At 38.1% G+C, this 16,696-nt stretch overlaps 1 protein-coding gene across 1 annotated transcript; it reads left to right on the forward strand.

The window, feature by feature from the left end:
- The first annotated feature begins 1,781 nt into the window (after window positions 1–1,781).
- Window positions 1,782–6,779, forward strand: LOC123252299 (fructose-bisphosphate aldolase A-like). Its single transcript, XM_044681671.1, has 2 exons — window positions 1,782–1,887; window positions 5,541–6,779. Exons 1-2 carry the CDS (start codon window positions 1,782–1,784, stop codon window positions 6,626–6,628), a joined length of 1,194 nt encoding a protein of 397 aa, XP_044537606.1. The 3' UTR covers window positions 6,629–6,779.
- The last annotated feature ends 9,917 nt before the right edge of the window (window positions 6,780–16,696 follow it).

Here is a 16,696-nt window from a genome sequence, read left to right on the forward strand (position 1 = left end):
ATTTCCACATAAATTTTCCAAAGTTATATGATTCATGTTGTCTTCTTCCCTTCTTCCCTCTCTCTTCCCAGAGTTGACCAACAGTTCAATCTGGGTTATGCATGTATTATCACACAAAACACATTTCCATATTATTCATTTTTGTAAATGAATAATCTTATAAAACCAAAACTCCAAATCATATAACCAAATAAACAAGTGATAAATCATATATTTTCATCTGTATTTATATTTTAACAGTTTTTTCTCTAGAGCTGATTAGCATTCTTTTTCACAAATCCTTCAGAATTGTTGGGGATCATTGTATTGCTGTTAGTAGCAAAGTCTATCATATTTGATCATCCCATAATACTTTAGTTACTTTGTATAATGTTATCCTGGTTCTGCTTATTTCACTCTGCATCAGTTCATGTAGGTTCAATTTCTTTTTCTAAGTTAGGGTTATTTAAGGATCCTATTTCTTTTACTGTTAAACTGGGCAGTTTATATTTTTAAAAAATATTCATCCATTTCAATGGCATAGAACTGGTGAAAATAAGCCTTTAATTTCATCTTCATTTGTGGTGAATTCATCATTTTCATTTTTTGATACTAGTAATTCAATTTTCCTCTTTCCTTTTTAAACCAGTTAAATGATGATATATCTATTTTATTGTTTTTGCTGGTGTTTTCAAAAAACCAGCTCCTAGCATTGTTTGTTAGTTCAATGTGTTTTTAAATTCTTATTTTCAATTGTATTAATTTCTCCTTTAATCTTCAGGATTTCCATTTTGGTATTCAACTGGGTTTTTTTAAACTTGTTCTTTTTCTATAGTTTTTAGTGGTATTTCAAATTTGTTTATTTGCTTTTTCTCTCTTACTGATGTACATATTTAGAGATACAAATTTTCCCCTAAGTAGTGCTTTGGCTATATCCCACATATTTTGGAATATTATCTTGTTGTTATTATTTTCTTTAATGAAATTATTGATTATCTCAAAGATTTTTTCTTACATCTACTCATTCTTTAGGATTAGATTATTTAATTTACAATTAATGTTTAATCTTTACTTCCACAGTCTTTTATCAAATGTATTTTTATTGTATCATGGATTGAAAAGGTTGCATTTAATATTTGTACTTCTTCAGCATTTTTGTGAATTTTATGCCCTAATACAGGATTAATTTTTGCGAAGATGCCATGTATAGCCAAACTAAAGGATCTTTCCTTTCTATTCTCTTTCAGATTTCTCCATAAGTCTATCAAAGCTAACTCTTCTAAGTTTCAATTCATTTCCTTCACTTCCTTCTTATTTATTTTATGGTTAGATTTATCTGCCACTGAGACAGGAAAGTTGAATTCCCCTACTAGTATAGTTTTACTATTTCTTCCTATAATTCATTTAAGTTTTCCTATAAGAATTTAGATGCTGGGGGCAGCTGGGTAGCTCAGTGGATTGAGAGCCAGGCCTAGAGACAGGAGGTCCTAGTTTCAAATCCGGCCTCAGACACTTCGCAGCTGTGTGACCCTGGGCAAGTCACTTGACCCCCATTGCCCACCCTTACCGCTCTTCCACCTAGGAGCCAATACACAGAAGTTAAGGGTTTTAAAAAAAAGAATTTAGATGCTATATCATTTGATGTATATATATTTATTAACAATATGACTTCATTGTCTATGGTGCTTCTTAGCAAGATGTAGTTTCCCTGCTTTTCCCTTTTAATTAGGTCTGGTTTTGCTTTTACTTTGTCTGAGATCATGATTGCTACCTGAATATATCTTAGACTTCTTAAACTCAACATGGCCGAACTGCATTTCTTTATCTTTTCCCCAAAATACTTTCCTAAATTCCCTATTATGACTGAGAGTACAACCATCTTCTCAATCACAGAGGATCACAACTTCGGTATTATCCTTGACTCTTCACTCTCTCACCATCTCCCCATATCCAATTAATGGCCAAGATCTGCTGTTTCTACCTTTGAAACATTTCATATATTCCCCTTCTCTCCTCTTGGTGGTACAAGTCCTCATTACCTCAAGAACCTACCATTGTAATATCCTGCTGATTGATCTCCTACCTCATATTTCCATATTCCAGCCCACTTTCTGCTCAACTTTTTAAGTGATCTTTCTAATGTTCAAGTCTTATCATGTTGTTTCTCTATTAAATAAAGTGCCTGTTACCTCCAAGATCAAATATAGAATCCTCTATTTGCTATTCAAAGTCCTTCATATCCTGCCCCTTCAAGTCTTCACATCTTAATCCACCCATGCCTGCCCCGCTAATGCAGTCTATGAACCAGTGATAGTAGCCTCTTTACTAATCCTCAAGCAGTGACACCCCATCTCCCATCTCCATGCATCCTGACCAGCTGTACCTCATGTCCAGAATTCTCTCCATCCTCACCTCCACTTTCTGGCTTCAAATTTCAGTTCAAATTCCACATTCTGAAAGAAGCCTTATCTCTCCACAATGCTAGTTAGTACCTTTTCTCTGAAATTTTGTACATGTTATTCTATATGTATCTTATTTGTATATATTTATTTGCATTTTATTTCCTCATTTTGATTGTAAGCTTTTTCAGGGCAAGGATTGTTTGAAATCTTTCTTTGTATCCCTTGCACATAGCCCAGTGCCTAACAAATAGAAGTCACTTAAAAAATGTTTGTTGACTTGACTTGATTTAATTTGCCCCACATTCATTTCAAATGAAACATTTCCAAAACAGAACTCATTATCTTTCTACCAAAACCACCCTTCTAATTTTTTCTATATCTGTTGATAACTATGTAATTCTTCCAGTTACCTAGTTTCATAACCTTTATTCTCGACCCCTCACTTTCCCTCACAGTCATAAACTACCAAATCTTGCCATCCTGAACTCCACAACATCTTTAGCATTTGTCTTTTTCTCTCAACTCACACAGCCACCATCCTACGTGAGCATTTCAGCACCTCTCACTTGAGATCCCTTGTAATATTCACCTATTAGGCTTCCTTATCTTTGGTCTCTCTCTCCAATTTATCCCCCACATACCCTTCACGTATGATCTCTTCACCTTCTTTTATCGCCACTAGAACGTCCCCACTTCACCTTCCTCCTTCTTCCCATCTGTCTGTCTTTATTCTTCCCCTGCTGCCTATAAACATTCCTATTCTATTTTTAAATTCTACTAGATTCTACCAGTCCCATAACAATCAACCTCTATTTCTTCGCTTTTCAGCTAACCTTCCTTTTGAAAAACCTCTCTGTACTTTTCTCTACTTCATCTCCTCTCATTCTGTCCTAAACATTTTGTATTCTGGCCTCTGACCTCATTCTCCTACTGAAACCACTCTGTCTAAAGTTGGAAATGATCTCTTAATTGTCAAATCTAATGATCTTTTCTGTCTTAACCTTTCTTGATCTTTCTGTAGTACTTTTAAGCAACTTCTCCTAAACATTTACTATTCTATGGTGTTTGTGACTGCACTGTCTTGTTCTCTTCCTACCTGTCTGATTGCTCTTTAGTCTTCCTTACTAGATTTTCCTCTACATCTACCTACTAATTATGTCAGTCAAGATTCTGTCCTGGGTTCTTTTCTTTTCCTCTTTATCCTCTCATTTGGTTATCATTTCTATGCAGACAATTCTCCAGATTCATATACCCATTTGTAGGCCTACTCATGAGTTCTAGGGCCACATCACCAACTTATTATTGGACATTTCAAATTAGATACCCCTTAGGCACCTCAAAACAAAAAAATTTATTTACCTCATAAAATGAAACCTTTTGCAAATTCCTTTATCTTTCCAGTCCCCCCAGTTTGGAATTTCAATGTCAACCTTGACTCCTTATGTTCCCTCAATCCATATATCCAATTCTTTGCCAAAATCCACTGTTTCTTCCTCAAAACTATCTCTCTACAACCATTCCTCTTCATTCATATAGTCATTACCCTAGTTTAAGCTCTCATCATCTTTTACTTGAACTTTTGAAATGACCTGATCAAAGAGCTTGTCTCAAAAGTCTCTCTAGTAGCCAATCAATTCTTTAAAAAAAGAAAGTCTTATCTTCCATCATAGACTAAGCACTGCATATTAGCTCTAAGGCAGAAGAACAATAAGGGATAGGCAATGGGGGTTACATGACTTGCCCAATGTTGCATGGCCAGGAAATGTCTCAGGGCATATTTGAACCTAGATTCTTTCACTGCTAAGCCTGGCTTTCAATCCATTGAGCCTCCTAGCTGCCTCCTAATCAACTCTTGATAGAGCTGCCCATGCCACCCTCTAGTAGCTCCCCATTACCTCCAGAATCAAGTTCTTTTCCTTAGCATTTAAAACTTTCAAAATCTAGCCCCTTCTTATATTTCCAGTTCTTATGTATTACTCCATTTTGAATATTCCTTGGTTAAACCATACTGCCCTACAGGTTGTTCCTCATACCAAGCCATTCATCTCCCATCTCTGGGCCTTTGTACTGGCTTTACCTTATAACTGGAAAGCTTTCTCTTCTGACTTAGAATCACTCCTTAGAATATCCAGTTTCCCTGAAGACTTGACTCAAACATGTTCTTTAGGAAATCTTCCACAGAAACTGTGAGTACTTTTCCCTTCAACATTACCTTGTATCTACTTTGTATATATCTTTTATCAATCAATCTATCAATCTATCTATCTATCTATCTATCTATCTATCTGTCTGTCTGTCTGACTATATATCATCTGTCTGTCTCTGTCTCTGACTCTGTCTCTCTGTCTCTCTCTCTCTACACACACACACACACACACACACACACACACACACACACACACTCACATGTCTGTTGTTCTGTTATTGTTCAATTATGTATGACCCCAAGGATGTCCATCCCACCCACCCCCGCCATGGAGCTTTCTTGGCAAAGACACACATACACACACAGATTGGTGCTTACTGTGTGCCAGACACTAGATATGTATGTGTATGTACTTGCTTTTGATTTGAATATAAGCTCCGTGAGAGCAGACCACATGGCTTTCAAGTGGCAGATGCTAAACTCAAAGCAGGGTCTTCTGAAAGACAATATGGAGCTCTTTTCCTTATATTGATCTATTAGCCCTAACATCATGAAAACTAAGCCAAAGGAATAAGTAAAATGTTTTCTGAGCCAGAGAAGGGAAGAGATGCCAAGGGAAGGGGGGACTGGATAATGATTAGTTCAATATTTACTCTTGTCAGTGGAGTGAAAAACTAGCCAAACTCAGTTGTTTTTCAAAAGAATTAGCTGTCTTCAGACAGTAAAGAACAGACCATAGTAAGCCTCCAGAGTTCTGAAAAGATATGTCTATAGAGTATAGATTTCCTGTAGAGCTACTCTCTTGATAGGACTTTCTTTGGGCACCCCATGGGTTCAATCATTCATGGGATGGCAGCCAAAAGAGCAACTTGAGGGAAAGCGCAGAAGTTCGGCTCCCGACCATAAGTGGTCTTCTTCCCACCGGTAAACTCACCATCAAGACCGGCAGTTCACCTCTGAGGCCAGGAAACTACCAGTACAGCTAAAGAAAAAACATGCCTTGTTTTTCCTAGCATTGACACCAGCATTGACACCAGAGCAAAAGAAAGAGCTCTCTGATATAGCTCGAAGAATTGTTGCTCCAGGCAAGGGGATCCTGGCCGCAGATGAGTCCACAGGCAGCATTGCAAAGTGGCTGCAGTCCATTGGAACTGAGAACACAGAAGAAAATCGCCGCCTTTATAGGCAGTTACTTCTGACAGCAGATGATCGAGTGAACAACTGCATTGGAGGTGTCATCCTTTCCCATGAGACGCTCTACCAGAAAGCTGATGATGGTCGTCCCTTTCCCAAAGTCATAAAGGCCAAGGGTGGTGTTGTGGGCATCAAGGTGGACAAAGGTGTAGTGCCCCTGGCAGGGACCAATGGGGAGACCATCACCCAAGGTCTGGATGGGCTAGCTGAGCGCTGTGCCCAGTATAAGAAGGATGGGGTTGACTTTGCCAAGTGGCATTGTGTACTGAAGATTGGGGAAAATACACCTTCTCCACTTGCCATCATGGAGAATGCCAATGTGCTGGCCCGATATGCCAGCATTTGCCAGCAGAATGGCATTGTCCCCATTGCGGAGCCAGAGATCCTCCCTGATGGAGAACATGATCTGAAGTGTTGCCAGTATGTCACCGAGAAGGTTCTGGCTGCTGTCTACAAAGCTTTGAGTGACCACCATATCTATCTGGAGGGGACCTTGCTGAAGCCTAACATGGTCACTCCTGGCCATGCTTGTACCCAGAAATATTCACATGAGGAGATTGCAATGGCAACTGTAACTGCTCTTCGCCAGACTGTGCCTCCTGCAGTCACTGGTATCACCTTCCTGTCTGGGGGTCAGAGTGAGGAGGATGCCTCCATCAATCTCAATGCCATCAACACCTGCCCCTTGCACAAGCCATGGGCCCTGACCTTTTCTTATGGCCGAGCCCTGCAGGCATCTGCCCTCAAGACCTGGGGTGGAAAGAAGGAAAATGTCCAGGCTGCCCAGGAGGAATATGTTAAGCGGGCCTTGGCTAATAGCCAGGCTGCTCAGGGCAAGTATACTCCGTCTGTAAAGTCAAGAGCTGCAGCCAGCGAGTCCCTCTTTGTCTCTAACCATGCCTACTAAGTCAAGGCCTTCCATCTGGGTATGCCCTAACACTCTAGGCCATCCCTCACAGCCCAGGAAGAGGCTGAGATCCCAGAGCTTTGTGCTGACCTCTCCCATCACTCCTAACTTGTGTGGTGTTGTTGCTCAGTGGTGAATCTAGTGACCCCTCCTCGGCCCACTTTTTCCAATAAACAACTATTTAACAACAACAAAAAAAGAGCAACTTGAGTTTTGTGTCTGAATTTCCTTCCTTCCCAATTTCACTTTAGAAATTTTTGTGCTCTAGATGTATGCGTTTGCCACTTTCCCCAGAGCAGACGGTTTATTAGAAGGGCAAATCTGCAATAATATGGTGGTATTTCAGGGAAAGGCTATGCAAAATCTCTAAGAGGGTAATTCTCTAAGGTTCTATTACAACCCCTTAACAACATGTTTCAAAACTCCTGGTGAAAGACATCCTATCAAGATCCCAGGCATAGAAAGGGGCACTGAGAGTGAAGAGTTTAAATAGTTATAGCTCAATTGCACTTAATTTATTTCCCCCTACCTCACCAATTCTCAAAATCTACATTCATTTTATAGTCTTTTCTTATCCATTTCACAATAACTCAGGAATAGAAGCAATCTTAAATGTTCTCTAATGTAATCCATAACTAAGCAGGAATCACCCTTACAATAATGTCAATTTTCCAATTCTGTCGTTCAAATTTACACTGAGGTCTATCATTTCCTCTAAGAATAAGAATCCCATATCCAATTATATAGCAATCCCTGCTTCCATCTCTGAACAAATAGTTGAACTACTTATTTCACCTTACGAAAAGTTTTGGCCTTATGATTGACCTTTGATGCTCCTTAGTCTATTAATTGGAAGTCTAGTTATATACTGATATATCTGCTGTGTAATTTACCCAGGCTCTTTTGGCATGATTGAATGCCTGTAACACATTTTCTTCTGGTCGTCTGTGGATGTCTTCATTTCTGACATTGTATCAAAGAGAGGTTTTTATATCATTCTTTGCATTGCAACCTTCCATGCTATTCTTTATTTTTTTAAACCCTTACCTTCTGTCTTGGAAGCAATATAAAATATTGGTTCCAAGGCAGAAGAGAGGTAAAGGCTAGGCATTTGGGATTAAGAGCCCAAGGGTTACACAACTTGAAAGTGTCTGAGGCCAGATGTGATCTCTGGACTTCCTGTCTCCACAGGCCTGGTGTTCTTTCCATTCAACCACCTAGTTGTCCTTCATGCTATACTTTAGAAGAAGGTACAAGGAAAAAGGCAAAAAGTACACAGGACCCAACAGTTCCAGGGAATTGTGCCAGCTTGTTTGTAGACTATAAGGAAAAATAACTGGGCCTTGATCAGTCAATCATGAGGAGTTTACTGGGTCTGATCAACTGTCTTCAAACAAAGACTCAACAAGTGATTTCATGAGGTCATTTGCGGAACTCTTCACTGGATTATAGAACCTGAATCCACTGGTCTCCTCAACAGATAAGAGAATCGAGGTAGGTTCTTGAGAAGTTAGATGAATAAATCACACAAATAGCTAGTGACACAGACGGGATTTAGCCTAGGCTTTACCTATTACACTGCTAACTCCAAAACCATTTTATGCCATTGAGAACAATCTTATAATAGATATATTATATAAGTATTATAATTATATATGCATATTGTATATAATGTTAGTTTCTACCTTGTTTGCTGTAGCGAGAATGACCTAATATTCTTTACATTATTCTTTGAGTTTCCTGGTTGTATGGATATGCTTGACAGTAGAGACCAAGAGGAAAATATACCAGTTTACAATTGATAGAATTCTCTATGTACATTTGAGAAGAATGATTTCTATGAATAGCTTGTAAATTGATGAAAGAAGAATCATGAAGTGACAGATAAATGTTGAGATCTTCCAGGTAACCTTTGGGAAATAGAACAATTTAGCAATATCTTCCAAGTCTAAAGGATGTGGCCACTTAATAGGCAAGAAATATTCCTTCCCAGTACTGATAAATGTCTCCATATTTTCCTCACAAGGGACAGTTAAATTAAGTAGCAAAATGCATAGAGAGAATGCTGCCAGATCTGGAGTCAGGAAGATTCCTCTTCTTGAGTTCAAATCTTATCTCAGATATTTGCCAGTTTATGTGACCCTGGGCAAGTCCCTTAACCCCGTTTGCCTCAGTTCCTCATCTGTAAAATATGGTGGGAAGGAAATGGCAAACCACTGCATTATCTTTGCCAAGAAAACCCCAAATAGGTTCATGAAGTATCAGTTGCAACTGAACAAGTACAATAACTAACTCTCCTCAAAGGATCTACCTGAGCCTATGCAAAGGAAGAAAAGTCAACTGTCAGAATGGGTTTTCTTGGGAAAGAAAAAGGTGTTCTACTTTCCCCAGCCCCATTTCTATTTATTGCTTCCTGTTCACCTCAGGTATATCAGTTCACCTATTCTTCTCAATTTCTCTGGTTTTCTACCAGAACTTAAAATGCAATTCCCAGCATTAACATTGAGAGGCAATGTGTCATAAAGAATGGAGCACTGAGTCTGGGAAATGTGGTTTCAAATCCCACTTTGGACACTTACTAGCCCATATTACCTGGGAAAATGAGGAAAATTAACAGGATTATTGTGAGGTTCGAATGTGATATGTAAAGTGATTTATAAACTTTAAAACACTGTTAAAGAAAAGGGAGATGGACTTGATGACTTCTGAGCTTCATTTCTTCCCGCTCTAAATCTATGATCCTTGGTGCCAATGGGAAGGGGGAAAAAAATCCCAATCTGACATTCTGAAACCCTTGTAAGGATTTTATGATCTAGGAATGCATCAAGTATAGCAGGAAATTCTTTATAAGAACTTACCCAAAGTCTAAAGAGGTGACGCCTGGACAAAGGTCAGAATGCTTTTGTTTAAACTTTCCTGGCACATATCAACATATGTTTCTACACTGGGTCTTAAGTAATAGAGTTCAGAGGGCTATCCTGCGATGACATCAGAGCCAAAAAGGCAGAGCAGGTTTCAGTATCAGTCATTAGCTAAAGAAATTCTTAAGAGCAACAGTGACACATTAGCCACATATGTAAATGATGGACATTGAAATATTTCAACCTCAGCGAACACGTCTACTACATAAACACCTACCTGAGAAAAAAACTCTGGATGGGGGAGCCTGGCTTGACCTAATTCCAGAAGGCTCTTGTGCACAAAAGACATGAGAAAAGCATTTTAAAACCTGGGATCTGCATTTTCTTCTGTCAGATTGGCATGTGGGAGCATCTAAATTTAAAGAAGCCTAGGTGCCATTTTCCCAAGCACCATTTATGCCTTGAAGTTCATTCTCTTACTTCTCTAGAAATTTTGACAAGAGATGTAGCTTTCTTTGTGATGATGTTTTGGGTTTTCTTGTTGAGGGAATGGATGGCTTACTCTATGATTTCTATCTCATGGTTTGAAAACTCTCTCTACTTGTCTATGATTCAGCAACTTGTCTATTCCTTCCAGTCTTAGAGAGTTGCCTGGCATGCTAAGAGGTTAATTAACTTAAATAGGAATATACCAGTGACTTGTCTAAGGCCACCTAGCTAAATACAAAAAAGAGACAGATTACTGTTCCAGAAAGATTCTTCAGATCAAAATACTAAAAAAACCAGCTATGTCTCCCCAAAATGGAAGCAATAGAACAATGTGATATACATTTCTTGTAGAGAATCCAGTTTTAAAAACCAAACAGATCAATTCTTTCAGCTAGCTCTCTATGGCCCTCACTAGAAGGTACTACATTGTTAAAGAAAGTCCCAAAAAATCAAATGTGTAAAAGAGAGATAGCAGAAACAAGTTTGTACAAAGTACACAAGGAGAAAGTCAGATTTCAATTTTCCACTTGGGGTATTGGTTCCTCAGTATTCAAATGGTCCTGTAACTTTGGTAGTTTCATCCAAGAAGGCTACCTAGAGAGCAAAACCTATTCAGACCTGTTCATCTTAGAAGATTCCTGTCAAAGTCCTCCCACAAGTTCAGATGGACCCTGAGCTTTCTTTGTTGTTGTTTTTTTCCTGACATCTCTGAGCTGAATGGATCACAGTGGCTGTCTGCTTGTCCTCATTCTTCCTCCACATGGGACAAGATCTATTATAGTTTCCTAATGACATGGTATAGCCCTGTTCTTTTTGTTTCTGAATATTCTATTTTAATGTCAGCTAACTAGGAGACAGGCTTGTAGAACCAATGAAGCACTTGGGGATGAAGGAAAAGAGGTTTACTGAAAATGGAAAAAGAAAAGCTTAAGTCTTTACATTTTAAGACTAAAAGGATTACAGGGAGGATATGCTTTAGACTTAGAAAATTTCAATATATGCCTGCCAGTCTTATGGTTTGTTCTGACCCTCCAAGCCTCTTCAGCATGACTAGATAAAGCATTTATTGAGCCTTTTTAATACAAAAAAGTAGAAATGAGTTCAAATCTGGCAGCAGACACTCCTTGGCAATTTGACCCTGGGCAGTTCACTTACCACCCATTGCCTAGCCCTTACCACTATTCTGATATATTTTTTTTTAATTTTTTAAAAAATACTGGCAGAAAGAAAGCTCTGCTTTCAAGGTTCTTATATTCAAATATGAGAAAGATGTTATTGTTTTTGTTTGTCCTTAGACCTAGAAAGGGTCTAATGACATCACAACGTTGGAGTCAGAGTACAATATATTCTTCTGTTCCTGATCTGTCCAATATGAGCTCGGAAGGCTTTACCGTAGGCAAAATAGTGAAAGTAAAATAATAACAGAATAATATATTAAAATAATAAAATAATATACCCCTTGGGAAAGATAATATAAAATGGAGTTGAAAAGTAGAGGGAGAAGATGAGGATGGGGAGGGAAGAGAGGGAAAGGAAATGAGGAGCTGAGCCATCTTCAGAAAGGCTAGCTTGGATATTTCCTCACATTTCCATTTATTTCCAAGGAGGAACTCATCAATCAAAAGAAGCAGCAACAGCAGAGATGGAGCTATTGTCAGTGAGAAGACTGCTGAGACAGAGGAGAAAATATAGTCCAAGAAAAGCACAGTTGAAACAAAATTTAAAGAAATATGCCTGATGTGGGTGCCTCCTCAAATGGAGATGCAGTGGAGAAATTCAATAATTAGAGGCCATGCCTTGATGTTTTCCTCCTTCCAATACCAGTCCTCTCTCACCTGTTTTTCTATACTCCCTCCAACTCTCCCATATTCCTCTGGACCCCAAACTAAACTGTTCCTATTTCCTCCTCAAGCTACCTTGCTAACTAAGATCCAACTTCAGACTGTTTTCATCTATTCTATTTCTTCAATAACCTTGTCTGAGCAAGGCATTTTAGATCATTGTCCAAAGGTTGTTTGGTTTATCAAGAATTACATCTCTCTGTGGTGACCTATTTACTGTAAGTTTACATTAAAAATGAAATCATGCAGGAAATTGGAGTATTTAGTATGAGTATTGAGAAATGTATTTAGTACTAAAAGAGAACCATAGCCTTCAATGTTTAGAGATATTTTTGGACTTTAAAAAATAATTTCTTTTGTATAGTGACTAACAACCTAGTGCTCATACATATATGTGTCTGTGTTTACATATATGTGTGTATGTGTGTATATCTATATCACAGCTCTGAAAAGGCTGGTTTAGAAATCCATCAATCTAAATGCCACCTTTGACACAGCGATATTTTTTTTAAACCCTTGTACTTTGGTGTATTTTCTCATAGGTGGAAGAGTGGTAAGGGTGGGCAATGGGGGTCAAGTGACTTGCCCAGGGTCACACAGCTGGGAAGTGGCTGAGGCCGGGTTTGAACCTAGGACCTCCTGTCTCTAGACCTGACTCTCACTCCACTGAGCTACCCAGCTGCCCTCACGGCGATATTTTTTGAGAGTCCTGGGCAATTCAACTTCTTCCTGATGCACCAAGGTACCTCTCTTCGAAAACAGTAATTTATAGGGATTATTTGGGGGCTAGGGTACTCAGGATTAATCCCCTGCACCAGTGAAATCACAGGTCCACAAAAGTTCAATGCAATTACTGACAAATGCAGAGCCAAGCAACTAAATTCTTTATTTCTACTCCTTTAGAAGAATCTGATTTCCTTCCTCATTGATGTCCCATCAGAAAAGTCCCCAGGAAAGTGTGAATGAATATGCTATTAAGTTAGGTGATAGAGTGATACCTAATATACTAAATTAATTCTGTTCTAGGACATTAAAATTTCTTTCCCTCATATTTCTAGGGGAAAGGACTCTTGAAATGTACCACTCAGCCTCTCTGGACCTCAGTTTCCTCATTTGCAAAATGAGAGATTTGGAGTAGATATTTCTAAAATCGCTTACAATTAATTATAACCCCCTAAAACTTAATTTTATGTTGACATATATGCTTGGGATTGGATCTATGATTTCATTAGCATATGGGACTCCAACTGCTGATGGAGATCAGTCCCCTCTTGGAAATGTACAGTCCTAGAGGGTTGCGAGAGGTTAAGTGACTTATCCAGGATAACTCAGCCAATATATGTGAGTGAAAGCTTATAGCCAGATCTTCCTACCTCTAAGCCATACTACCTCTTAATCCATATGAAATATTTAAAGACATTTAAAATAGATAACATTATAAATATATTTTAAATCTTAACCTGGCTTCTACCAGAAACCCTCTACGCTTCAAAGACTAGACTTTAAAAAGTTATTTTGTAAGGATTAAAACCCATTTTGACCTCACCAGAATAAAGTCAAAGTGAGTCACCATGAAGGAAGAACTCTCAAGGCAACCTGAGCATGAATGCCAAATAAATCTTTGCATGTAGAAACAGTAAGATATGTATCAAAAACAGCTGGGTGCTGGATGGGTGTATTTTTACTGGATGAATAACTCCTAGCTTTTATTGCTTTAGGCAACACAGCATGCAAACCCCTATGGATATATAACAAATGTCAAATGATTTAGATTTCATTATCACAGAAGTGATAAGGAATGATAGCAAACTTTGGGGAGGAAGTGATTTTAATATACTGGTACTGACTTCCTCCTCTTATTGATTAAAGAATTGTATAATTGAAAGCTATTATAATTTATTTTGAAAGGCTGCAAGGTATAAGGGAAATAGCATTGTACTTGAAATCAACAGAAATCAGAAGTTTCTGTTCCTTCTGTGATACTTTCCAGCTGTGTGACCACAAAGGATTTTAGAAGCACAAATTTTAGAGCCAGAATCACTTAACCTCTGTGGACCTCAGATTTTTTTCATCTTTAAAATGCAGATAATCATACGTGTACTTCCCAATTACTCAGGACTGTGGTAAGACAGAGGAAAAAAGTTTTTAAATCTTAAAACACTATGGTCTGATCTGTCAGAATTATTATGAAAAACCCCACACAAAATAAGGAACATCTGTTAGAATGTATCTGAGAAACTTCAGCCAGTGGAATAAATTCTTGACACTCCTGTCTTTACAGGATCCTCCTGGGTTGGAGGAAAACATGATCTTTTGCTAGCTCCAGATTGCATTAATGAAAAAGTGTCATCTGACATCTTTGGTCACCATTTGCCTTTAATTTTTTAGTTATCCTCTCTCTCCGAGAAAATAAGAGAGATTGCTGAGAGGCCATGAATTGGAACGAAAAGAGGACTGGCAATAGAGCCAGAAAGGCCTCAGTTAAAGTCTTGCTTCTACCATATACTGTTTGTGTTGCCTTGGGCAAGAAAGGTTGGGACCTTCCAGTCCTCTAGACAATTCTCCATGACTGCAAGTTGTAGAGGAAGATGCTGACCTACCTTAGTTCCAGTAATTTCTTCATCTGGGAGTTCCTACACTGTCCAAAGGATAGAACACTGGGCCTGGAATCAGGAAGACCTGAGTTCAAATCTGGCTTCAGTCAATTACTAGCTGTGTGACCCTGGGCAAGTCACTTAACTCTTCCTTCATATCATTATCTGTAAAATGAGTTAGAGAAGGAAATGGCAGACTGTATCTTCGGTATCACTGGCAGGAAAACTTCAAATAGGGTCACAAAGAGTCAGACCTGACTGAAATGACTCAACAATAACATTCCAATAAAACTCAGATTTAGTCTTTATTCATATCTTAAAATAATATTCAGTCAACTACACAAACTCTTTTATGTCCCCAACCCATAAACTTCTTGAGTCAGTGGTCTACAGCCACAACTTCCATTTTCATTTCATTTTGAGAGGCTCTAGGGAATAATGGCTAGAGGTGTAACCTTGGAATCAGATAGGCTTAAGTGTGAATCCTGCCTTACAAATCATCTAACCTCTTTCAATTTAAGTTTTCATATCTGTAAAATGTGTGAATTGGAATGTTGGCCCCTAAAGGTCCCTTCCAGCTCTAAATCTATGATCTTACAATTTTCTCTTTATTCATATACTTTTTCATATCCTAAAAATGAAATTTCTGTTCGCATTATTCTATCAAAGCTGCTCTCAAAAGTCAGCAATAATCTAATCAAACCAGTAGTATTTTCTCTAAACTAATTCACCTCAAAATCTCTGTAGCATCTGATATCATTAGCCAGCCACACTTTCTTGAAATTGTCATCTCCTTTGGCTTTCATGACACAGAACTTGTCTCATTTTAGCCCCACTGGAAGACCATACTATAACTGTCTTTATCTCCTATATAGGATCCTCTTTCCCTTCTGCCTTTTGATTAGATTCTCCTAGGTTGTCTGTGTTCAAACCACTGTTCAACAAACGTTTATTATGTGTTTACTATGTACCAGGCATTGTGCTAAGTACTGCGGTTGCAAGGAAAGACAAAAGCCTGGACAGTCCTTTCCCTTAAAGAATTTACAGTCTAATGGGAGAAGGCTTTGCAAACAACTATACATAAACAAGAAACATAGGAAACAGAGGCAAGGTTGATATCAGAGGGAAGGTACTAACACATTAAGGGAGAGAAGGAAATAAAGGTTTCTTCCAAAGGTAAAATTTGAGCTAAGATTTGAAGAAAGCCAGGAGCCAGTGATGAGGAAAGAGAATTCTAAACATGAAGCACGGCCAGTCAAAATAGACAGAATTGAGATGGATGGCTAATAGGAGGAGCAAGTAGGCCAGTGTAGAGAAAAATGGAGGTGAATAAAGTATAAGACTGGAAAGGTAAGAGACTCAGTTCTTATAAAATCACTACTCGTATTCTCAAGTCTATAACTATAACTATCACAGCAACAGAGCTCAAATCATAAGAAATGGAAAAGACCTTAGAAATCACATAGTTGATCACCATTATTTTATGGATAAGTATATGACGCCTGAAGTGGTTAACTGATTTACTTAGGGTCATACCAGTAATAAGTAACATAGCTAGGATTAGAATCCAGATTCTATGGCTCAAAAAGTTTCACTATATATGTGTGTGTGTGTGTGTGTGTGTGTGTGTGTGTGTGTATGTGTGTGTGTGTGTATTTAGTTAGTTAGTTAGTTAGCCATACCTTCATTTTAAGGCAGGATAGTATAAATGGGAAGAAGACTGTTTTCAATCAGGGGATCTGAATTCAAATCTCATCTCTTCTATTTACTATTAAGGTGGAGATCATCAAATTTTCCTGTGTCTCAGTTCCTTATCTATAAAGGAACATGATTAAACTTTCATTTTGGTTCCAAATCTATGACCTATATCTGCAGCCATGACATTGCATCCTACCTCCAGTTCTATATTTTTACATGTTTTAATGTTCTGTTACCAGCTCAGATATACAATCAACATATCCAAAATGAACACATTCCAACCTAAACTAACTACCCTTCCTAGTTTCTGCAAAATGGTTTCCAGTTACCATACTTAATTTTCTTTTATTTATAAAACATAAATTTATTTGTTTGTTACATGAAAATACTCGGTTAACTCCCTCCCTCCTCTTCCCCATTAGAGAAGGTATCATTTGACAAAAATACATAAGTATATATAAAACTAATTTTACTTATTTTTACTGATAAACTGATAAGCTCTTCCTCTGGCAGTGGACATATACAAGTCATTCTTCAAGCAATATTTCTGTTATTGTATATAATGTTCTCTTGGTTCTGCTTATT

This window comes from Gracilinanus agilis, chromosome 6 (genome assembly GCF_016433145.1).
Source record: "Gracilinanus agilis isolate LMUSP501 chromosome 6, AgileGrace, whole genome shotgun sequence".
Classification (NCBI taxonomy): Eukaryota; Metazoa; Chordata; class Mammalia; order Didelphimorphia; family Didelphidae; genus Gracilinanus; species Gracilinanus agilis.

Bases quoted from the DNA above. Each gene is read 5' to 3' on its own strand.
- LOC123252299 (XM_044681671.1), top strand. From the start codon at position 1,782: ATGGCCGAACTGCATTTCTTTATCTTTTCCCCAAAATACTTTCCTAAA. The intron at 1,888-5,540 runs GTATTATCCTTG...TGTTTTTCCTAG, and splicing joins CACAGAGGATCACAACTTCG to CATTGACACCAGCATTGACA.